This window comes from Colius striatus, chromosome 4 (genome assembly GCF_028858725.1).
Source record: "Colius striatus isolate bColStr4 chromosome 4, bColStr4.1.hap1, whole genome shotgun sequence".
Lineage (NCBI taxonomy): Eukaryota > Metazoa > Chordata > Aves > Coliiformes > Coliidae > Colius > Colius striatus.
The window spans coordinates 77,084,171-77,110,148 of record NC_084762.1 but is presented as its reverse complement, the minus strand read 5'-3'; the positions used below and the strand labels follow the sequence as shown (position 1 = coordinate 77,110,148).

Below are 25,978 nucleotides of genomic sequence, written 5' to 3'. Positions count from 1 at the left end.
TGTCTTTGTATCACCTTGTCGCATTCTCTTCCCTTTAAAACCATGCACTAGTGAAATTTATTTTTAAAAATAATATAAATTGTTGAAAATGGCTGATTTATTCTTTTTTTTTTTTTTGCAAGTTGCAGCCCCAAGAAAATAATTAAAGTGTTCAGCTAAATCTGTGTCCATGCAAAAAAGTTTCTTTAATTTCATACAGTACAGTATATCCACAGAACTTTGTTTTTCAGGGAGTCCATTATGTCTAGGGTTTCACTGTATCTTTAGCTGGAGGTACGAAGCCTGCCACTTTGTCTGGAACCTTTTCATATGAAGAGTTTTCGTGTCTCAAGTAACTGTTTCGAATGACAGTTGACTTTTCCAGCATCCTTACATTCTTCTTTTCTTCCAGTGTCTGTGAATCCACTGAATGTTACATGGCTTCATGGGAAGGTAACTCCATTTCTGTGGCATAACCAAGCTTTGGGAGGGCAGATAAATAAAGAAACGGGAGCAACAAAACAGATATGCCATAGAAAAGGACTTTTGTTGCATGAAACAGATTGATTCTTTTCATATAGTCCATGGCTTCGAATTGGACCAAAATTGAGTGTCTCTGAACTCCAAACCTATCAGTTCTTTGTGACTTCAGTCCTTCACCTGAGGGCCTTCTGTAGGGCACAATGTGTGCAACTTCCTTGAGAACACAGGATCGCGTTACAGCCCTAGAAACAGGCTCAGAAGACACAACATTAAGCATGCAGTGTTACCAGGGTTTGCGACCTGTAATTTTATTATTTTTGTAACGCTGGTTGCTATGACAACAGTTTCACAGCTGCTATGAGCGAGCATACGAAGGTCCTGTTGAACTTTCAAGAGATGACTGAGAAGCTCTTCTAGTGAGAGGAGCTAAGGTTGGGTCTACTAGGGAAGAAGGAGGAAAGAGTTTGAACCACCCAATCACCATGTTGGACAGGTCCAGTTCATCTAAAAGTATCTGAGCCACTCCCATAAAGGATTTGTGATCCATACGTCCATAGTCTCCCCAAACAATTATCTGTTAGCAAAGGAAACACAAGAAAACAGAAAAAGTTCAGTAACAGTGATGAGAGTTTCAATCTGATTTATCAAATGTCTCTCCTTATTTAATTCTAGTAAGTAAGGAAAAACTTGACTGCTGGCATAGTTTAGTTCTGCATATACTCATCGTGATGCAATGATGGAAATGACCTGGGTAGTAACAGAGCAGCTACTCATGATACTAAAAGCCCAGTGAGAGAAGGAGACCATACAATATAGCAAAACCAAAATCAACTACAACTAACTTCTGCTCAGCACTTTCTACTTGCATCAACAGTTGTTACTGTAATATTTGAAATAGCAGAATTTGTTAAATGAAGCATGAAAGGAAGACTGAAACTTATTTAGTGAAAAATGTACTGGTGATGTTATCAGATTCAGAAGAATATTGATGCAAATTACCTGTAAAACTTTTCCTTGGGGACTCTCTTCAAATGATAAAAGTTGCTGATAAAGTGGTTCAAGTGTTTTTCTTGCTACTTTTGTTTTCTTTTTGGCTATGCAGACTCCATTCTCTAATAGATACACCTTTACATATGGTGCTTAGAAGAAAGAAAGAATAATAAGTAAAGAAGTCCAGATTTTTTGCATAACAGATACATTGTTCCAACACCATATGATGAAAACAGCCTTTTACTGGATATATACTTATGTGAAAAAAGTCTCCACAAGTACTATCAACATTTATTCACATGCAAAGCATTTAACCACTTTCTTTAATTTTCTCCTTGGTGTAATTTTTTTTTTTCATACGACTCTTTCACCATGAAACAACTCAGATTTTGACCTGGAAAATTCCTGTATATAGTATCTCTACACTGTACGGTATGCAAGATAGGCCTGTTAAGTAAACGAATGACTTACATTGACTTTGGTAAGATTTGAGTCAATGTTCCTAATTGTTAATAATTTAATATTATATAAAAGGTGAAAGTCTTTGAAAAAAAGACTCTGACATAATTTCTATTTTGGCAGAAGAGTTTGCTAAAAATATCATTAAATTGTCCTTTTCACATAGTGATAGGACATCAGATTATAAAATTAGGAGTACATATCAAACGCTGGTCTACTTTTCAAGTAGTTGCCTGTTCCATACCTCTTGTTGATTCCCACCTCACCCCTATGTTTCCTATATCACATTTGCAGTTTGTATCTACCTTTGTCCCCATAACCAACTATGTGTTTGCTATTATGAAATACTTTTATGCCTTCTGGTAGTCCAGATACCAGTCTAATTTTTTTTTTCCTCTTGAAGCAGCATTGATTTTCTGTAAACCATTTCAATACTTGATGCACTCCAGTGTCCAATACTGTGAGTTTGCTAAGTGTTTACTCAAGTTGAACAGTAAAGCCCCAGAAACTGGGGGTTTGTTGGATTTTTTGGTAGAACTTTATCGCTGCTAAGATTTTTCTTCCTTACCTGGCAGTGTCTTTGAACCTGGTTTTACAACAAGGCCACGAGCTCGGATTATTTCTACTTCCAGTTGTCCTTTCTTGTCCATCATTCCTACCTGGATATCTCCTAAACAACAACAACAAAACATATTGTCACTGTAATTCAGAAATACCTAAATTTATGAAACGTTATGTGACTTCCTAGGAAGAACAGGTGATGACCTGAGTCATCTGCATTCCACTAGTAAGTATGGTAAGGATTCTAGCACTACAAGATAATTTAATATTTAATCTTCTTCATTGCTATTTACACTAGTAAACAATTATGAATCCTGCAACAACATCTTCCCTCCCATTTCCTAGGCCCCTAGCCCTTCAATTTCAATTATTTTTGTTTGCAGCCATTAGTATAAAGCAGCTCTATAAAACTGCTTGAAATCTCTTCATCATGCCTTTAGTTTGAGATGAAGTATGAAAAGATATCTTGTCAATTTAAAAAAAAGTCTGTAAGCACAGTAATAATAAACTCTTTGCAGCTAAATTCTGATTTATTCAAGTGACTTAGAGAAAGGATTGGACTCACTAGACACATTTTAAAGATGGAAAATTTAAAGATGGAACATTGAAGAAGAGATAAAAATCTGAATTTTTTCAAAGCACCTTTCTACTTTTAAGTGTCTTACAAGCATCCACAATTACGTTCAACTTTGGCTAAGGTTACAGTTTTGGTCTTAACCGAATTGTTCAAAACCACGTGGTAAATCCTTATTTAAAGACTTAGAATCTAGACAATTTCTATGTTCTAATTACCAGACCCAGTAGATTATATAACTATAGGATATATATGCTTACCCATTGATGGTGTTGCCAAAGTCTGTCGTCCTACAAGCTGGGCAGGACCAAGTCCATCCAGAAAATCACTGAACTGGCTGTCTGCAGCCAACCTCACACCAGGGAAAATCAAACTAAAAAAGTAATATTGAAAAATAAGCCTCAAAAAATAAGCACACTTGAATTCATCCTTTTTTGTTTTCTAGATGTTTTACATTTTGGGTTTATGTCTTTGGTACTACTGCTCACAAGGAACTTATTTACACTGACAAAATTACAAAACAATTACTGTAATTTTCAAAACCTCACAGTGTATAAAAAACAGCAACTCAGCCTCCAGCATATAAACAAAGTCTAATTTCCATAGTAATATATTTCCATGGTGCTGTCTTTTTTTGACATAGTAAAGACCACTGGTAATTACTGTAGTATTTATATGAGACCAGTTCAATAATATACATGTGCTTCACCAGTAATTTAGTTACAAGAAGGTAAAATTGCTCACATTTCTCAGCCTATGTGGACTCAGTGGCTGAATGTCAAAGGTATCCAGTGAAATTACTACATTAGATTGAATACTGGTCACTATTTTTTAAATCACCTTTAAAATCAGCATTCATTATAAAAATTTTGTTAAAAATAGCTTTGAGGATGACATATACTCAATAATGGAACTGAAATCCATTGTGGCAAATGATCAAAGTAACTTAAAATTCAAATTCTTGCCATAATTATCTATGACCCATTACAAAGCAACAAGAACTAATGAGATTTGTAATGACTGACCATAAATAAATGTCCATCTCAAATGTATACAGTGCATCAATTTAGATATGTAAGATACACTGAGCAGTATAGGTATATTGTTCAATGCTGTTAATAACACTAATAAATCTATCCACATTTCTGGACAATGTCTTGGACATATCACTCAGAAGTCTTTAACTCAAGCTTTTATGAAAAGTATGAGGCATGACAGGCTCATACTTCTGCCTAGATCATTTCTTCAGGATTAATTGGCAGAATCTTTGAAAAACTCTTGAGCTCCGCGAATAAGACCTGGAAATGCTTTGCTTTGCAAAGCACAGACCTATGCGAGGAGTTTTCAGAAGAAAACCTGTCCTTTTTTGTGTTTTACCTGGTGTACTGCACTTACTTCCCCTCCTGCCACACTGCATGCTGATGCTCTGACCCACCAGGTGCCCTTCTCATGGCACAGCAGAAATGATACTCATCCTTCCGAGACTAACACTGGGAGACGCTTTCAGTCACAGGGAAAGACTTAGGCTTGATTCACCTGTTACACTAGCTTGTGAAGTGAGTTCTGACAGAGCAGGACCCAAAGTGCTCACCACACCTTGGTCTAACTACCAGTTTCACGGAGAAACATCACAGGATCACAGGATGGTAGGGTTGGAAGGGACCTTTAGAGATCATCCAGTCCAATCCCTCTGCAGAAGCAGGTCCATTTAGATCAGGTCACACAGGAACATGTTCACAAAGGTTTTGAAAACCTCCAGAGAAGGAGACTCTACACTCTCCCTGGGCAGCCTGTCAGGTAACCACAGTTCTATCTGCTGCTTACTTTCCCTCAGAGCTGTAGCTGTTCATGCTCCCATCTGTCGACTCCCGGCTGGCCTGACGAGTCATCCAGTTCCTCATCTCCACAGCCAGTCCTGTCTCAGTGCTTCTCTGGACGGTGCTCCGCAGCTTCTTGCCCCCTGCTTCTGTGGAGACAAAAGCAAAAGCCCCATTGCACCACACTGTCAGTCACAGCTGGGCGGCCCTGTGGGGCACGACTGTGGGCAGCTCACCACCACTACATGTGGCACAAACACTCAGTGACAGAAATTAAAGACCCCTACCAAAATTTCCACTTAAAAATTACCATTTTTTATTATAATAGGCAAGTAGCAACCTTAATGTTTTTCCAGGAGTTTATTTCTGTCATCACCTGCTTTCCAAGGGAAGGCGGCAAGCAGATGACACAAATTTGTCCAGAAAGAGAATCAAATTTACACTGCGCATAGTCTAGTGTGTTTAAAGTATGTTTTCTTTGGATTAATACATTCCTTTTAGGAATTCAATTAAAATGTTAGCATTATGCCAAAACTTGTAGTGTCTTCATTCAGATGAATTATTTGATTTAAAAATATTTGGTCATTAACTACTAAATCAAGTTACAAATATCCATTAGTGAGGACAGTAAACAACAAATCAAGAACCCTTCCCATTCTTTCTCCTCTGTTCACTCACACTCTTCTCATTTCACTAGCTGCTTTAACTTTAAATCTAAAAAATATGGTATTGACTTTCATGCATAATATGAAAATTTATTACCACCTTTAAGAGTAAAAATTTTTGTATCTGCCCACATAATTTAATTTTAGTTGTAAAAACAACAAAGTGACAGATAGCTAAGTATCAGACAAGGGAAAAATACCCAAAACTTGATATAATAGCATCTCAGTGTAGTAATTTTGATCAAAACCTCACCTGGAAGATATATTGAAATCACCACCAAAACCAACAACAAAACCAACATTAAAAAAAAAACGAAAAAAAAAGATTACTAATGAAGCTTCATTCTTTCTTTCATGAGTAAGACAGACACTCCATGTCATTTCTGATACTAAATGCTGTTCCTTGCAATGAGGCAGGCAATTCTGTATTCTGATTCCTTCTATCTGTTCAATACCCTTCTGATTTACACTCAGTGATGTGTAATACACTGCCGAAATGATAAAAGCAATAACTAAATGTACACAACACAAAATAATATCAGAAATCTTTAATATTGATACAATGACAATAGAGTAACAACCAATATCCTAGGATATCTCAGGACTCATTCTTTTCCACAGATGTTTGTAGCCTCTGCTACCCTTTACATCTTCTCTTGCCCATCGTGCACCAAAGGTCAGCAGAACCGGTAGACCTGTCAAGTTGGTGAAGCTCTAGGGATTTGAGAAGGGAAAATAGCGAGTTTGTCCTGTGATAAAGAGTTTCACAGCCCGAGAAGAACGTGTAAACACAGGAGCTTTTCTTAGAGGGCCTGCACCTTTGGACAGGGAATATGAGAGGGACGTCGATTTCAATGTCCACACTCACTGTCACACTGCACTACAGGCTACAGCGTGTGTTGAAGTTTACCAGGCCCTTCAGTCAGAAGGGATGTTAGGTCAGATGAAGAAAACAGAAATTTCAATGAAGTAGTAAACAGACACTCAAAACACCTTGAAACCCAATGGTCCCTTGTCAAGAAAGATTAATAACTTTGCAATATTTAGTAGCAGTGAAACATTTCTATAGCAGTACCATAAGTGGTTCAAACGATATTTCTTATTACAAGCCTTTTATACATTCCTTAAGACTGTAACTTCTAATCAGTATATAAAAATTACAGAAGTAAACATTTTCTTCTATAACTTCAGCTACCCATATGAATGACAAGAGTAATTTTTTTTGTACATCAAAACTACTTCTGAAAATCTCCATCAATACCTGGCATAACAAATCCAAGTAAAAAAGATACAAGGCTAACAAGACATATAAAAAAAGAAGGGCAGAAATCAACAATTTCATTTCTGTTGGGTTGTACTGTTCCAAATGTCTGCTGGTTTTATTATTTATGTTAAACTAACAGAAGCTGGCAGCTGACTTCCAGTACTGCTCCAGAGTGGTTCTAAATCCAGTCACTCATCAAAAAAATAGTCCCACAAAACTGCCAGGAAAAAAAATGTGCTATAGTTTTGTAGAAAAGGTACACTGCATCACAGGTACATTTGAAAGGTACGTAACTCCTGAAGATCCATGCTCTTTTAATTCAAGAATTGTTACAGGATATTACTCTTCTGTTGTAAGAGCTCTTTTGCTTAGTAAGCATTCATTTTTGTTCAGCCTGGTTCAACAGTGGTCATTCTCGGCTCATTGTTGCAAACTTAAGATTCTCTCATGCAGACTTAATAAAACATCTCCACCTTGCATGAATCTTCAATCTCTTCATATTGTATCTTTCAAAGATTTGGGATATCGAATAAATATGTGTTTCAATATGTGATAAAGAAGTATATAGTAACTTTTATTAAGTAGTAACGCATATTTTTTCTGAATTAGAATTGTAAGACTGTATGCCTTCACTCTAGCAGACCATTCACAGAAAAACACCACCATCACATCTGTCACACATCAATTTGTTGAGAAATCAAGGCAGAACTGGTGCAATTGCCACTCAAGTCTTCGTAAAGGCACACGTGTAGCTGTTCTTAGCCTCCCTCTGAATCTTATTTTTAAGCAGTTTTACTCTCACACATTCATTTTAACTGAAATAAGTACTCTGGTTCACATGAAAACAGGCTGACAACTGAGAAGTTAAAACTTTGATACAGCATGAAATTTAGGCATGTGGAGTATATCCAATTTTTGTATAAGTTTGGGTGGTAAACAGTAATTATTTTCACCTTGGCACTAAATTTAAGGAGTGCTGAAAGGAGACTGTGAATAACTATATTCCAGTTTTCAACAGAAACAGGCAGAGTTCTCTGATGCTCTCAAAAGAGAAAGATCTGACCTTTCAGTGATAAGGCTCCTAATCGTGACATTAATACTTCTTGAAACAAGAATTGCAGATTTTAACAGCGTAACGGCAGTTGGAATAAAGTATATAAGAAGATCCAGATCACAGGCATGACTCCTGAGACACTGCTGTAGAGATGAATATTCTATCAGATTAAGCTTGGCCAAAATAATATGAAACAAGACACACAAGAAATATCTACACTTGATTGCCCCCAATACTAGCAATACGTTGGTCCCTGGAAAAATACAATAAATTAAAACCAATTCCACAATTCCTCAAGCAATTCAAAAGCAAAGACAGTATTTACCCAATGCATAACCTGTGTTTCATAAATTTAGCATTAAAATACTTAAAAGGTTGCAAGTGGCAGTGAAATTGCAAAGTAGTTAGTCAATTCAAAGAAATAACCCTTGGTTCCATACTTCTAAACTGCAGCTCATAGAAGGTCTGGCAGAAGGTTTTATCATTCTAGTAAACCCAAACTGTTTTCCTTCATTCCTGCCTGGAAATTAAAATCTCCTCTGTTGTGCTAACTCAACTACTTGTGTGGCTGCATTCTGTACTGGACCTAACCCAAAAGGAACAAACCAACAATAAGTTTTAAAGTTGTTCTTTTCTTTTAAGAAAGATCATTTCTCAAAAACATTTGTGAAAAAAAACATACAGTTTAATGAACTCAACTGAGGTGAAGCTGATCTTTAGATAGATGAATAACTTGGGAATGCATCAGACAAAAATGTAGAAGCAAATATGTAACCGATGCCATTGTAAAAGTGGGGACTGGTTTTATAATCATACAGACCTATACAGTCACTTCATGCGTGCTGTTTTTAATCCTACCAAATGAAAGGATACAGAAACAAGAGCGCTTAGTAGTGTGCCTTTTTTTTCTTAGCACATTGCAGTCCACTTACACTGAAAATAATTTTACTCAAAATTTACTAAACTCTAATACAAAGAACCTTGAAAATGTTCTTCAAATTAGTATAAACTAATTGCCCCAGAAAGAAGAAATTTCTCTCAAGTCCTCATCACAAAATATGGAACACATTATCTGAAAAACACTAGTTCAGATTCTTGCAGCCATATTGTAAGGAGTGGAATAAATTAGCAGAAATAATTGCTTTGGCATTTACAAAAGCACATTCATTCTTACAGTTAATCACACTGGTAATTTAACTAATATGGTTACTGCAAATAGACTCCACAGGCCACATTTTCAAATTACACATAGAATTATTTGTTCCCACAACTTGGAGAGCAAATAACTTGTAAATTAGTGGTGTAAAATTATTGATATAATCTTCAATATCAGATGAGGACAAGTCAAAAACTGCAGTGAATGCAATGGATTACAGTCCGTGATCTGGAATCTAGCCAGATGAAATCTGCCTCCAGTAGGGAAAGCGAGAGCTCTCAGCTTGCTCCCAGCAAGAGCTTCCAACAACTGCTCACCACCCGGCACAGAGCCCCAAGACAGGACATGGCCGGCACAGGCAGAGGCGGGCAGGCTACGCCAGTCCCCAGGTGGTACCTGACCTCTTGGTAGGAGTTCTACAGAGCAGCTGTGGCTTCAAAAACACACTCCAGTGCTTGAAGTGCCTCTTCTCTGCTTTCCCCATCTCACCAAAAAGGCTGCAGCAAACTGCTTCCGTATTTTCATTTGAACTTGGGAGTTATATCCACACAGAAAATAAGCTGCCTTTAAGTGACTATTTTTTCAAGAGTAAAGCTCTTTATGTATCTAGGCATCTGCTCTGGGCTCGTTAAGAACAGGCTGGAAAAAATCGTCAGAGACAGTCTGAGAACATTTGATCCTACGTAAGAAAAGGGGGACAAGGTAGGTCCCAAATTCCCTTGCATCCACACAGTTCTATGTCTGAGCAGCCAAAGATTTGGCTGCATCAAATGGGGCATCTAGCTCTCATTGAAGTATTGCTGGGAACCACAACTGAGTTGTGTTTGTACTTCTGCCACCCACAGATTCCAAGCAGCAGATATCCATTATTAGAAGGAGTGTGGTGAGTAGATCAAGAGAGGTTCTCCTCTCCCTCTACTCTGCCATCGTGAGACTGCATCTGGAATATTGTGTCTAGTTTTGCGCCCTTAAGTTCAAGAAGGACATGGAGCTGCTGGAGACAGTTCAGCACAGGGCTACAAAGATGATTAAGGGAGTGCAGCATCTGTGGCTCTTTAGCTTAGGGAAGAGGAGACTGAGGGGTGATCTCATTACCATTAACAAATATGTAAAGGGTAGATGTCAGGAGTTTGGAGCCAGGCTGTTCTCAATGATGTCCAATGACAGGACAAAGGGCGACAGGTACAAGCTGGAACATAAGAGGTTCCAAAGAAACATAAGGAAAAACTTCTTTACTGTGAGGGTGAGAGAGCACTGGAACAGGCTGCCCAGATGGGTTGTGGAATCTCCTTCTCTGGGGACATTCAAAACCCACCTGGATGAGTTTCTGTGTGACCTACTCTAAGTGGTCCTGCTCTGGCAGGGGGGCTGGACTAGATGATCTTTCGAGGTCCCTTTCAACCCTTAAGATTCTGTGAATCTGTGCGATTAGGATCTACTAATTTAAGCAAGATTTGGGAAACCCAGATTGCACTGTCACCTCAGTTTGAGAAGCTCTGAGCTCACTTCACCAATTCTCAGAGGCCAGTGCAAACAACCAACTTATGAAGCACCATGTTACAGTTCTTCTGATGAAGTATTTTCACACTGAGTGCCATCAGCAATTATGAAACTGAAAGATCATTTGCAGGATCAAGTAGGAAATGTAACTAGGAGCTTTCCCTTCCTTTGCAATTGTAAGAAAGAAGGGAAGAGATGTGTTCCAGTTCCTGCTCCCAGGAGTATCTGAATGTCAAATGCTGAGAAACGGCCTGCTCTCATACCTCAAAAGCAGAGTTGCCATCAGTAAGGAAGATATTCACTGTGGGAACAGCCAGGTTTGGAAAGTCTGGGAGAGCATGGACTGACAGCCTCAGTTTGCGTTACATGTTTTAAAATTTCTTATCTAGTCGCTAGTTTTTAATTTTCAGTCAAAAAATACTTCTTCACTCTTGTCCTGTTCTTTTGTGTTTCTTTCTCTCTTTCCTCTGGCCATGGGGGAAGCATGGTTAATTAAGATTAAGTTTAATTAAGACAGAACCTACGAAAAAGTGAAAGAAAGAACCAAATGAAATAATCAACTACAAAACTGTTGCTTGGTCTTCTGCTCAAAAGCTGGTATAGAAGCTCATGGATCCCATTCTTGATGAATCCCATATACAGGAGCCAAGAGGCAGCCATAACGAATGTCAGTTGTTCCTGGGATATAAAGCTTTGGACAGGCTGCAGCATCCTTTGTCTGCATTTCATTTCCCTGTCAAGTCTGGTCTTACGTTCAATCTGATAAAGATCCCCACGGCTTGTTTGCGGCATGTGATGTGAAGGCAGTTTACCACATACTACTCTCAAGCAATGCTGTAGTTTAAGGCAGGCACCTGCTCCTTATTCTCTCCCACTTTTAAACACATTTAAAGTTGTACTCTGACACTTTAATTTCACTGCTGTGCTGATGCCCACTTTTTACTCTTAACTGACCCTTCAGCAAATTCTTAAGATCATCAGACAATTAAACTGCTTTTGTCTGTGTGGGGCATCCATCAGTTTAAGCTCTTCAACACTTGCGGTCCCAAAAGTTTTTGAAAACATTATGAGAAGACTGACGTGTTAATAATGCAGTGTTTCTGCAATATGCTAATAACTTAATGTTCCTACAATTACAGTATCCCTTGTGTTATTATTCAGAATCACTGTTGAACATGCTACATATAAAAAGAACAAATAGCTGCCTCTGACAGCTTAGAGCTTGTTTTCAATACCTGTGCTATGTAACACTCCCTGGAAATCCCAGTTAAGTATATACAGAATCACAGCACATAGGTTTACTGCTTAGCCATTCCATTGACAAAGAATTTACCCCTGATAACAGACTGTCAATGGACTGGAAGCCATCCCAGGGGATCAAAACTAAATAACCGCACCTGTAATGATGAGAGGTGTGTGATAGTACTGATGTGACTTACACTTCTCTTTTGGTTACTCGGCTCTGACAATGTAACAATGAACTGGCTATGCAGATGTGGTTGGATCCTTTGTTTTACATATGTTGATTACAGATCTTGATTGTAATATACAATAGGAAAATTAACTATTTTTCAAATTTGTGTAAGATTAATTTCCAAGTCAGCCGCTATACTGAGGTTTACTGAGCTATTAAATCATCCCTTCAGTGACCAGTCCAACCTGAGATCCATAAAGGTTTGACTCTAACTTGGAATAATACTGTTGCACATTAAATGTCTCAAATATGGGAAAATAAAAAGGGTTTGGTTTTGATGAAATATAAAAACAGCTGATGTCAAATGCAGAATTAATATGTTATCTAAATTAATTTTATTTAGAAATGCATAACTCCTGACAGCGAGAAGTGGATCAGGAACACAACTGCACACATCCACTCAAGCCTTTCCAGCACTGCAGCAAAGTCTGTTTCTGTTACTGATAAGATCACTGGTTGTCTATGTTCAGATGACACACCTGCCAAAAGCCTCATATGGTTACCCTAAAACTGAACACAAAGATATGACAACAAAGCAGCCCACAGCTGTATGTCCCACATGCAACATGACTTGCACAAACAGTTTTTTAGGAACCTTCATCTAGACCATAGCGGTAATCTCCACATAGGAGGATGTTCTTATAATTAAAATGTAACAGTTATGACTGTATATATTTTGAGCATGTGTCAAAACAGAATGATAGCATTTTATATCCACTTTGTACATCCTCTGCAACAAACTACATGACTACAAAAAGTGCAAGGCAGTGGGTAATCAGTCTCATCCCCAAGCTATTAAAATCCTGAAAAAAGTAGAGCAAGCAATTTTCTGGAATTGCATTCTAATTTTAGATACCATTTACTTAAGTAATCTCTACATAGGTGTATGCTCGAGCACAGTAAATGTTTAAACCCAGTCTTTGATTTTGCCAATGATAAAGGATGACCATCTTCAGTAAAAAGAAACCATTGCTCTAGTTTTGAGTGATATTGTTTCTGCATTGACACGTGCATTCAATTTTCTGTATGTATAGCATTCTTACGCACTTATTAATAACAACTGTTCCATGCAATGCCAAGAACGGATTAAAACTTCTTAAATGAGGAAGAATGTACATATTGATGAGCTTAGAAATGCTTTTTAATTTTTTTAATAATACTTTCTAAGCATGTAAACTCCCCATTCTTTAACCCAACCATGACTATTTTTAGTATAGGCAGGGTCATTACACACATTATCAGACAGATCTGTACAGCATTTTTGAATGATGTAGCAAGGCTGTTGAAACAATTCAACACCCTCTATTAGGGCTTAATGAGATAGATGGAGCCAAGTAGTTGGATGGCTACTGAGATTACACAAATTAGAAACAGTTCTTTCTCCTAGTTTTGTCTAAGATAAGTAATGACACTATGCAAATATCGTTGCTTAAATAACCACAGACCTCAAAACTGAGCAAATTTCACACTGTAATGACCCATTTTCAAACTGCAGCTGTTAAAACATTTACCTTTCCAATGGAAAGAAGAGCAACACAGTGTGCTGCTGCTCTGACTACACCATTGACCTTGGCATTGAAAAATGACAATTATAGCACATAAATATAAGTGGGACGGTTTTTTCAGGTTTATGTAGGTACCACCAGAGACAAAGCCTGTCATATGCTGTAGCTTCACTGCTTCCATTACAGTGATACTTGAGTTACCCGTTAGCTATTCAGGTACATACTGCGATGTAACTAGTAGCTCAGAAGAGAAACACAGCTTTAAAATTCTGTTAGGTGTTTCTATCATATAGTCAGGTTGAAGTATGTTACACTTGGAATGTCAGTCCTTCTGCAGTCTCTTCTACTTTTCTGCTGATTTTCCAGATGTTTCCCAGAATACACGTGTTTTGTTTGTGACACTCTGTTGGCAACAGTATAGCTTTTTGTGTGCTTCTTTTTGAAAAGTTCTTATCCCTCTTGGCATCTATAACCACTTCATGAGCATAGCACCTGAATGTAAATGGTAAAAACACTTGGGACTAGAAAGATAAATGTAAACTGCTGGAAATGACTTCTGTACTGTCTCCACTCTGGAATCAGCTCAAGGAGCTGCACAAGTGAGAGAGATAGCCCTACCACGCTGGAGGGAAGGCTGACTCAGCTCAGCCCCTAAGCAAGTGCTCTAGCAGCAAATACAAAAAATTATCAACCATAAGTTTCAGTGTCATACAGATTCTGTAGGGAATGATTACTATTCCATATTTGGTGTTATTTTTATGCTATAAGAGGTGCCACACCACTGTTGCATGAGATGCGTAGCAATCTCTGCTGTGCTAGCATCAATCAAGCTAAGGTCTTTAAAGCTTAACTTTTTACAGTAGGTGCCCTCCCACAGGACAGTACACCCTTCTTTCATACTCCACCCTGTCTCTGCCTATGAACATTCTACATAAACAAGGTCATCTTTACCACCAAGGCCAAAAAGTAGGTCAATTCCCCCAAGAAGATGCAGTTATTCTTACTTTCTTCACTCCTACTATTACTTTAGTCTTTTTAAGAGGATAACTACTTCATGTGCAGGATTCTCTTAATTTTAATAATTACCATGTTAATTAATTTCTTGTTACTACTTCCCCCATTTTCTGTTTCTGGTTAAATTATTGTCTGCTTGTTACTGTTTACTGGGACCTGCAGAGGGACGACAGGAACAGAATCCAGGAACTGCTGAGATTCATTCCAGCAATGACTGCTAAGAATTAATTGGTAAGAAATGCCACCAAAGTCAGTTACACTGCACAACTGAGCAGTTCAGCATGCACTTACCTAAGTCCCAGTCCTTCACTCACTAGCATCAATAGCAACACTCCTGCTGATATCTGTGTAGGATGGAACAACCCCTCGAGCAAGTTTCCCGGAGAGTTATTAGCCAGGTGACAGGAGCATATAATGTGCTGAATTTCTGCTGAACTCCTGCAGTAACACCAATATAATATTTTTGATAGACATCAATATGCAAAACTGTAATGTATCTTCTTAGAATGCACAACTAATTCTGGCTATTTGTGGCATGATTGTTGTGGACTGAAGAACATTCCGTGGCGTTTTGTTTTATTTTGTTTTGAATTGCCTTTTTGTTTTTCTAACATGGTGAGACCAAGATGCTTTCCATTTCTTTCTGAATTAATTTATGTTTTAAATTATCATGAATTACCTCCTGAATTGTCTTTAGCACCTGCAAAGCATTTGACTTTCCCTTTGAATCTCATAGCTTCCCTACCACCCAAAAACTTTGGCAAAAGAAGACGTGAAAATGAAATATACTACCTTTTGGAAGGCGTACACAGATCTTGCCATGACTAGCAGTTCCATAGCTTCACTCCTGGTGACCTGCTATTTAACAGTTTATGTCAACACCTCAGTGAAAATGCAAATCAGAAGTAAATGTAAATAGAGCATAAAAAGGAAATGGCGGTGCACATTTATTACATCAAAAATTACACACAGTTTAATTTGAGGAAACAACAAGTCAACAGTCCCACCAATAAAAACAGATGTAGGCTCTCTAGTGACCACATGTAATCTGAGCCTCTCGTTTTCTCAGTGCATGTTGGATAGCTGTAATTCTTCTCCAGTAACCTTGTATATAAGAATTCATTTGCTCCAGCATATTTTGCAGTTATCCATAGGGAAGCTTAGTAAACTCACATCCACTACTTTTAAACATATTATGTGTATGGAATTTTGCACTATGACTATCCAGACATCTAAAAGGATGTCACATACATGTAAATTGGAGTTTCCATACATTGGAAATTCCCATGTCTTTTCAATTTAATCACAGAATATCCTTTAATATAAAGAATAAATAATTAAAAGAAAAATAATTAATTTGATTAAACTTGAAAGACTCGTCTAACTGATCAGCAAGTAAGAAACACTACAGTGAATAGCAGTTCCCCGTGCTGCACACCTGGCAGATCATGGCAAGTTCATGGCTGCCAACAGGAAAACTGCAGCCTTTCCACAGCTCTCTTCTGCAATACATTACAGCTTTGATACCAGGCTTAAGAAGTCACCTTTTTTTTTAAATCAACTGACACTCAAATGGATCTTCTCAAACATTATGTTAAAAATAGTTACTAAAATTATTCTTAGCAATATGTTGTATTTAGTTACTATCCAGTTACTTCCGAATTTGACAGTACTCATATTCGTTCGTACCCAGAGATACACCTACAGACCACTACGTTCATTTCAGCAGTTAATGAATAAAACTTTTCAAGACAGTACCAAAAATAAATGTCTCAAGGGGTCAGATTTTCTAGTTGTATTAAAATTTGTGATTGACCGGGAAAGGTAAAAGCACCTCTGTAGCAGGCTACCTTTTTTCACCTGTCCATCATACACAGAAATAACTACATCTTGAGGATGGATAATTTATAAAGTGGGTTTAACATCTATCTTTTTCAAATTTAACTGTGAAAGAGCATTACGTATGTGAACACAGGAGTGCACGTATCATACTTACTTAGAGACATTGGTGGTACGTATATTGCACAGAAGCATTCACAAGATAACAAACTCTCATTTGAGTGCAGAGGTGACATGCTATCAAAAAAATCCATCAAATTTTTCTTTCTTATCTCAGTGTGAGCACTTGGGAAAAGAGTTTAGCTGTCATGCCTGTCACGCTCTCTGTAACCTGCTAATGTCTGAAATTTCAGGTAGTGGAAACTCAGTTCTATAAAAACTTTATAGCAATTATATCTCTATTTTTTCATCAGAATTATATGAAATGTATTTCCAAGTGTACCCTACATCTAAATAGTATCAGATAACGTACATCAACATGTAAAAAAAAACACCCTAGTATACATTCTTTTAACACTTCTATTTAAACATCTTGCCGGGACAAACTAAATAACTCCAATTACCCTTAAATTAATATATATTCCTCTACTGACTTTCACGTATTTTATATTTCTTTGAACCAGTGAACAGTTTTAAACACACAGAGATTTCAGTTGAGGAATAAGTTAGTTATTTCCTAGAGAAGCAAATATAACAGACCAGAACAAACCAAATCAGTACTCTGATTTCACACAGAGTTAATGCAATTATCCTAACTAATAATCAGGACTGAAAAGACAACTAATCTGGAATGACGGAGAAAAAAAATCCTCAAGTAAGACCTAACCATGTTTAGCATATTTTATAATATTTCCACGATTTTCATTTTAACAATGTGTGTTTTCGTTGTGTTTATTAGCACGTCAAAGGATTAAAATGCCCTCTGAAGCCTACCCTGCAGTCTACTGGCAATATTTTTCATGTCATTGTTTAAGGCAGGGAGCAGATGGGAGTACTGAAGGACAGCACATTTTGCCCCAGGGTGCGGGTCTCTCTTTTCTACGGAAAGGGGCAACCTGGCCAGTCCCAGGGTAGGGTCCAGGGGAGAGGCAAGGGACCATACCTTAGCGTTCCCAGCAGAAAAGGAAAGATGCTTTGAAGAATAGACTTCAGGGACTGTTGCACATTAAAACGTAAATTAAGACACGTAAAGACTGGGGACAAATATTTGCCACTGAACTCATGGCCTGAGATGTGGAAGGTGATATATGCATATATGGATATTTCAAATACAGATTATAAATGGTATACATATATAGGTGACATTAGTTTCTCTAGTGGCATTGGACAAATGCTGATTCTTAATTTGATGTTGTTCAAATCTATAGAAGGTGAAATATGCTCCATTAATACAAATGAAATTAAAATCTTCAATTAGTTCTGATAAACTCAAAGTTCTGATAAGTTCATTCTACATGTGAACATACTTAAACATAGCAGATTATTTTTCTCACAAAACCAGTATTTTAAAAACAAAGTAATGAAACACAAACTGTTTCCTGCCTAGGATTTGGTACCACTTCCAACTATACATGTACATTTGTTACATCCATTCTGAAAAGTAAGTGAAACTTCTTATTTCTCAGTTTTTTTGATAGCTAGCTTAGGTTTTGTTACTTTCTTGTTTGTTTGGTTTTTGTACAGTTATACAGAAGGTCCATTGCATTTCTCTTCTTGTCTTCTCTGGTCCTGCAGCAAATATACAGAATTTACACATGAGTTTTACTGGTTGAGATTAACTGTGAGTGAGACTCGCAAGGTCTACTTGTACACAGAGCTGTCTACCTACACTTCAGTTCCCAAGAAAAAGGAGAACAGGCGCAGTATTTAATAGTTCAAATCTGTCCGTCTTTTTTCAAATCATGTTGTAGTAGCAGCAAGGGATACTTGAGTAAGCCCAAGTAATATCAGACAACCACTTGGAAGGAAGAGTGTTTCGTTTTACGAAAATGGAAAGACCCTCTACCCCACTTTTTTTTTTTCTTCTCAACTAAAGCTCAGCTAATAACTTTATTTCCAACGTGACAATCAACATCATCTGATAAATCACACCTTATTCTCCGGTTGCAAGCCCTATGTCACCAGCCCCTTTCTCAGCACAAGTCGCTCACTCTCCGGCAGCTGCGACCCCGCAGCGCGCCCGGCGCGGGTGCTACGGCCGGAGCGCCTCGCGGGAAGCACCCCGCACAGACCTGCCGCCCCCCGCACAGACCTGCCGCCCCCCGCACAGACCTGCCGCCCCCCGCACATACCTGCCGCCCCCTGCACAGACCTGCCGCCCCCCGCACATACCTGCCGCCCCCTGCACAGACCTGCCGCCCCCTGCACAGACCTGCCGCCCCCCGCACATACCTGCCGCCCCCCGCACATACCTGCCGCACCCCGCACAGACCTGCCGCCCCCCGCACAGACCTGCCGCCCCCCGCACAGACCTGCCGCACCCCGCACAGACCTGCCGCCCCCCGCACATACCTGCCGCCCCCCGCACAGACCTGCCGCCCCCCGCACATACCTGCCGCCCCCCGCACAGACCTGCCGCCCCCCGGCCCCGGCCCGCCACGGCCCCTCACCTCCGTCCTCTTCCAGGGAGTTCATGCACGGGAAGTAGACTGCCAGCGCCTCGAACGAGGCGGAAAGGCTGCTCCGGCTCTGCGACCGCTGCATGGTGCGCCCGCCGGCCGCCGTCTGACGGCCCATCTTGGCCGAGCGGCACCCGCCTTTGGCGCGGTACAAGAAGCGCGGCGTCTTGGCGGCGGGAGGCGCGGAGCGGCGCGGACCAGGGGCAGCGGCGGGGAGCGGTGCGCAGCCCTCCGCCGGCGCTCCGTGCCGCGGGGGCACTCCTGAGGGCGGCGGAGAGCGGTGGGCGGGCTGCGCGCCGCGGGGCTCCGGTCCGCCCGCCTGTGCCCCGTTCTGTCCGGCTGTGCCCGGCTGTGCCCCGCTGCCTCCGCCGGGACCGCTGCTCACGGCGGGGCGGGCCGCCGGGGCCGCCTATCAGCGGGGCGAGCCGTCAGCCGGCGGCGTAAGTCACCGTGGCGGGAGGCGGAGGTGACGGGGCACGACACCCTGCGCCCGGCGTTGCGAGCCTCGCCGGCGGGGGCGGCTCGGCACGGCGGCGGGCGGCTGTAAATACCGACGGCGCTGGAGGGGGCACCGGGAAGTGGCGACGGGCGGCAGCGGAGTCCCGGCCCAGCCCGGCCCGTCTCGTCCTGCAGGCACCGCCCGCAAACTTTGTTCCTCCCCGCGCGGTCCCCGCTGGGCGTGCGGCTGGCCCCGGCGCGGCGGGAGGCGGGAGGGAGCGCTGGGGCCGGAGCGACGCTGGAAAAGGAAGGGGGGGCCGTGGGATAGAGGGCCGGCCCCCGCGCTGCCCTAAGGCGCTCGCCTCGGTGACACCGGGGGTGGCTCAGGCCAGTGACCGCTGACAGCGAGCCAGTGGTGTCCGTATGAAGGGGCGAAGCACTGAATCACATACGGGTTGAGGAGGTCAGTTGGACCAACGTCCCTTTGCAAACAGGGTCACCTAGAGCCAGTTGCCCAGATCTGTGTCCAGGCAGCTTTGAGTATCTCCAAGGATGGAGACTCTCTGAGCAACCTGTGCCGATGCTCAGTCACCTTCATAGTGCATTTTTTTTTCCTGGTTTTCAGTGGGGAGCTCCTGTTTCAGTGTGTGCCCATTGCTTCTGCTCCTGGCAATGGCCCACCATCTGGTGAGGAATCAGCCCGGCAGGCGTCAGGCAAATTCTTCACCTCTTTCACAAGCCAAGCTGCTTCTCTGTGAAGTTTGCCTCTTTAGCAAACACAGGTGTATCTTTTATGATAAAACACATAGGTATAGCTTCCTTTTCTGAATTCACAGGATTTGCTTATAGCTACAAGATATAATTTTTATTTTTCATTCATTTTACTTCCAGATTTTCTCACTACTATTTAATATTACCTTTCATTTCTGTTTATCCAGTACATTACATTAATGGAGTGTACAGCACTTGGAAACCTTCCTCCCAAAGCGATAAGCTAAAGCACTGGATATCATTCAAAAGAGGTACTAGCTACAGTAACAGCCTCTTGCAGCGTCAATAACTTATTTCCCTATAGTTCATAATAGTGCAAAAGTGGTATAAAATATTGCACGTGGCTGTTGTTTTCTTACAGAGTAAGATACTCTTAAAGAGTATCTTTAAGATACTCTTAAAGAGTAATGATAGTAAATGTTAGGATTTTCTTCAGTTTTCTTTCAAAGGTCTTTAAATAAAATAATTGTAGATGATATTTTGGGTTTGATCTAACAAACTTTGCAAACAAAATGCCAGTTTGAAGCCAAATGATGAAGAATATGTATGGAGTCACACCCCTGGAGTGTTTTTCATTGAGTTGATGTTTGGAAAGGAATATAATGATAAGAGGTTACAAACAGTCAACACTATTACTGTCATGAAAAATAATCAGGAGTACAGCAGTTGAGGATGGAAGCCATCATCACCCCATCTACAGAGAAACTGAGTTTTAACAGCTATTTTTTCAATATGCACAAGATTTTCATTTCTTGATAGCTATAACCTAGTATTCCTAATAAAACGTTTCATGTGACACCACAGGCACTTATTTTAGAACAACATAAATCCTCTTTCCCTCTGTACTAGCTATAAATTATGAGTGGGGCAACTTGTCTAGGCTTTGACATCTTATATACGTCTCATTCAGGTCATACACCAAAACGTGTATTTAGTTGGTCATTCTACTTAAGTTCATGTTTCTCTGGCACATGCCAAAGGTGGTCACCTTCCAGCGTACCTGTGACTCTGCTGGTTATCAAGGTGAGCTGCCAAGACAGACACCTCCTCTGTATGCCATGGGAAGGCCCATGGGCAGGCCATGATCAGAGAGACTTGCTGAGCCACTTGGATTTGATGTGAACATCCAGGTAGCCTGCAATACCTCTAGTACGTACTCCAAAATCACCCTTTGCATTTGTGCCAGCACTACATCACATTAAAGTATATTCAAGTTGCAGAGTGAGCTTTCTTGGTTTACAGCTTACATTAAAAAGACTTTACTCAAAGACTATAAAGCAATCATCTCCAAAATAAATTATAATGATAATGATAGTAATAATAAGAAATCTGTAACACACCATTATCATGTAATTGGCAAACCCCAATAAAACGTGTAAGTAATTGCTTAAGATATCTTTAAAAGACCTGGTGGCTAGAGAATTTGCCATCTGTAAACACTAAAGTAGACAAAGTAACTTCCTTCAACATTTTAATCAGTATAAGTTATAGCAGAAAAGTAAAAGTCTATGGCATGAATAAATAATAATTCATGAGTGTTTCTGACACGTTGGATGTGAAAAAAAATAATGTTCATTACACTTCAGCTGAACTACTGATGACATAAAAACAGCTGAATAAAACTGAACAAGATGTTGAGGATGCAGAGAAAAGGAAAACAATAGTTCAACAACTTGGAGATATTTAGAAAAATACATGCAAACTGCAGAATATATTTTCAAATAAGAGCAACTAATTTAGTGTTTGTTTAAACTACTGTCATTTATGTTTATCCTTCTGTAAGTGTTCCCTTTAGAAGTATTCCTTGTAGAAGAAATAACACCTGCTTAGAAATCAGCAAGCTTTCAACCCATCTGCTCTTGCTTCCCTTCCCAAATAAGCGTAAAGCATCTCTGCCACCTCCTGCTAAGCTCTGTCCTCAGCTGAAACTGGGAGTCTCCTGACACAGAGGTTTGATGTCCTGCTATGACACAGCCCTCTCAGGGGTGTTTGGCACACTGCACTAAGCAAGATGCTAGTGGGGCACTTTACTGGCATTGTGTGGCTTCAGTGGTGATTTGGCTGCACCCTGGAGGCTGTGCCAAAATGATGGGCCCCCACATCTCTCAGTCCCTTGGCACTGAGCAAGACCTAGCTGCCACGGTGATTACAACAAGTTGGTGTTATTGCTAATTTTGCACCACGGTATATTTAAAAGAGCTGTTGCTGTTATTGATAAAATCAGCCTGTATGAAGAAAACTACTGTAATTATTCCACAATCTGTAGTCAATTCCAAATTACCCCAAATTGAGGTTGCAATACAAGACATCTAGTCACCAAAACTGTGGCAAAGCACTGGATCATGATCCTGTCCATGCTTCCCGATTTTCATTCTTTAAAATGAAGGTTTAAAAAGCAGAATGAAAATAGAGACAAATAACTGAGGTAAGAAAGCCATAAATTGTAAGGATTCTGGGATCTGGGTAGGCTCTCCTCAAACAGTTGCTCATGATTGCTTAATACAAATAATCAATCAGCAATCTAGACATATGCTTTGACTGAAGAAACCAAGATTATTACTCTGACAACATCCCTTAGTTGTATACTGGTTTTCAAAATTTTAACTGTTACTCCTCAATTTGTATCATCAGTTGGAAGTTGGAAATCAAATTCCTGTGAAAGAAACTGCTGCCAAACTCTCATCTTAATGCTGAACACCAAGACAAAGCGGGAGATACCCAGGTGTCACACTTCTTTAACATTTCCTGATCGTTTGATGAAAAAACAGTATGTTGTAAGAATTCAGGTCAAACAGAACAAGGTCAAACATCTGCTATAAATGTATGTTCTGTCCTGAGGCAATTCTATTTGTAGCATTAGATATATTATAAAATATTTTGGTGGCTTATCTACTGAACTAGGAAAGCAATTGCTTACCAGTTGTATTCCTTGAAAATGACTAAAACATTGTCATGTAACAGCAATTGTGGCACTGGATCTTCAGTGACAAACTGCTCTAAATAAAGCAAACCAATAAAAGGAATTCTGAATTTAATAAATGTATCTTTCTCTTTTTAGACAGATATGTGTAGGAATTAGAAAAATAATATTGAAATTAATGTATTCTCTATCTTTTTCCATGCTTAGACTGGGTGTTATTTTCTGTTGCTACTTCTGTGTACTGAACCTGGAGGCCATAATTTCCTGGACTTGAAGAATGAAAAATTATTTTTGCAGATGTTTTCTATTATTATTGCCTATACTATGGATTAATTCTTAAAGCCTGTTCTGGCTCCTGAACACAAGATAAAAGCACAGATTGCCATAAAGGGGTTCTTAAGGCCTTATGCACATTTTGAAGAGGAACATCCCCTTTTAAACCATCAATTAAGGAAAGTAACCTGGGAATGAGACTTGAAAGGAGTTATTGCCATTTGCCACTTTTTCCGCTCTTCTGTCAGTCATTGCTCACAGCATTCTTTTGTTTGCTACATAAGAGCCCTCATAGCCAAGAAAGCCAATGGCATTCTGGTCTGTATTAAGAAGAATGTGGCCTGAAAAACAGGGGAGATTATCCTCCCCCTCTACTCTCCCCTGGTGAGGCCTCATCTGGAGTCCTGTGTCCAGTTCTGGGTTTCCCATATTATATATTACGTAAGGCATAATATATAATAAAGTATAATTCAAACTCTTGAATGACTTTCCACTTAGAAATGTCTCTGTGCAACATGTCGCTATAGGAAGGGCACATTGTTGCCTCTTACAACACAAGGGACAGACCCTTGCATCTCCCATTGAAGTGCAATCCAGACTGTGAGTTTTGGCATCCTCTCATGCCCTCAGCCTTCACCAAGCAGAGATGTCAACGCGTGAACAGAGAAGAAACTCTTGATAAATATCAGGGGCATCAGAAAAGGAGTTAACTGGATTATCTCTCTCTCCAAAAAATAACCCATCTTGAAAACTTAACACTTACCTATTTCTAAGAAGATAAAAAAGGGAAAACAAATATCAATATTAGTTGAAAGAAATGTTATTCTTCAAATAAGTTATCTTTCAAGGAATTTCCAGTAATATGTCCATGTTAACACTATCACTGGGATATAAGGCTGCAATTATTACTGATCTTTTTTTTTTCTTCTTGAAAAGCTAAAAGAATACACTGAAAAGATCATTACCAGTACTGCCCAGTCAGTGTAAACCAAGATTTATGTATGAAAACTTGGTAACATCTAGTAATGAGCTGTTACTGTAATAATGCTAGGACTGTGCTGGCTGTCCCCATGCCTACAGAGAGCATGTGCCATCTCCAGACAAACACTTGAAAGGGGCAGATTCCCGAAATCTAAAATGTCCTGCACAAAATAATATCTGTTTTTACTTTTTACTATTTCCCATCATATAACAATTCACTGCTTTTGCCTTCATTTTTTGTTTTTACCATGACTAACTTGGTCATGAACTCCATCCCATGGCAATGGTTCCTAATCTATGAAGCACCAACCTTCAGTGGTTTCATACACTCCTTGAAGTTTCATGACGTAATGACCATTCCTACACTGTTTCTATGCCCAACAATCACGTTTAAGTTTTCAATTTAATTTTTTTTTTTGTAATCAATACCTTTGGGATTTTCATTCTGTACTAAGCAGTCCTGAAGAATGCAGCTGCACTTTTCTGTCTGCATGCATGAAATTTTAACAAGAAAGTTTTTTACTCTCCCAATTGTTTTGTGTTTTTCTACACAAAAGGTCAGCTCCACCCCAGATATCAAGCTAGGTACACAGTACAGAATAGCTTTGCTGACTGACACAGCTGTTCTGGGAGAATTATGTAGTTGTTAGTGCAAGAGCTGTTATATCAGCAAAACAGGATTTTCCTAAAGCTGCTTGTTTTGCATGCCAACATTAGGACTTATTTGCTGTTACCCGATTCCAGTATTCCTGCATTGGAAAAATGCTCCCACTGTTCCCACTGGCTTAACAGTCTGTACCAGTGGAACTGTACCTGTAAGTAATTTAGCCCTTGTAGGAATCATTTCAAAGTCCTTCACATTTTCACAGGATATGGATTTGAAGAGCTGAATGAAATTGCTTTTGTTATATCTCTTCCAAAACTACAGATTTCAGTTATTGAAAGTGAAATTTCATACGCATACTAGGATTATTTGTCCTTCAGTAAGCATTCCCTTTGACTTTGTGCCTTCTTTAATGGACATGAAGGAAATCTGTAAAAATAAGTCTCTCTTTTGCTTTAATGTTAATATTAGTCACATGTGAAAGCTTTCTATTCTCATTTAAATAAAATATATTTAACTTTCCCCTCCAGTGTTTCCAATAAAACCACAAAAAAAAGTAATAATTTTTCTAAATAACAAAGGGAGTTGTTAATAAGATAGCATGTAGCAATGCAGTGTAGCTAGCTCACGAGTAACTAAGAGTTCAGAATTGGATCAGAACACCTTTACACAGCTGATTATTTGTATTTTGATTAAAAATAATTTCACACCCTCGTGATCACAAGGCACTCTGCAAACCCCAAGGTGTCTTAGAGCTCAACAAAATATATTACTTTGCAATGCATCATCAGGGTGAGGAAAAAAGCACAGAAACAAAACTGTACAAACTAAAGAAAAAGTGGTTTTCAGAATGAAACTCAGAGGAACCAAGCTGTAAAAAACCAAAACCAACTGACTTTGGGTTTGGGGTTTTTTTTTGTTTTGTTTTGCTGTTTTTTTTTTTTAAATGGACACATGAAGGCTGTCTGCTCTCTCTGTTTAGGTCCCCATCCACTTTTTTTGACTCTGAGAATAACATTTATAATACATCAAGCCCATC

At 39.6% G+C, this 25,978-nt stretch overlaps 1 protein-coding gene across 30 annotated transcripts in view; it reads right to left on the bottom strand.

The window, feature by feature from the left end:
- Window positions 1–791: 791 nt before the first annotated feature.
- Window positions 792–25,978, bottom strand: part of RIMS2 (regulating synaptic membrane exocytosis 2) — a 466,103-nt gene continuing 440,916 nt past the window's right edge. For 27 of the 30 annotated variants that reach the window (XM_061995371.1, XM_061995382.1, XM_061995378.1 and 24 more), the window contains 5 exons: window positions 4,871–5,012; window positions 3,307–3,419; window positions 2,480–2,581; window positions 1,462–1,601; window positions 792–1,036 (listed from right to left, as the gene is read on the bottom strand). In XM_061995371.1, the coding sequence (XP_061851355.1) occupies window positions 818–1,036; window positions 1,462–1,601; window positions 2,480–2,581; window positions 3,307–3,419; window positions 4,871–5,012 (716 nt within the window). In that variant the 3' untranslated portion in view covers window positions 792–817. Of the gene's footprint in view, window positions 1,037–1,461; window positions 1,602–2,479; window positions 2,582–3,306; window positions 3,420–4,870; window positions 5,013–18,926; window positions 19,071–25,978 lie in introns of those variants that run through there. The other 3 variants (XM_061995395.1, XM_061995396.1, XM_061995397.1) reach the window with 3 other exon arrangements.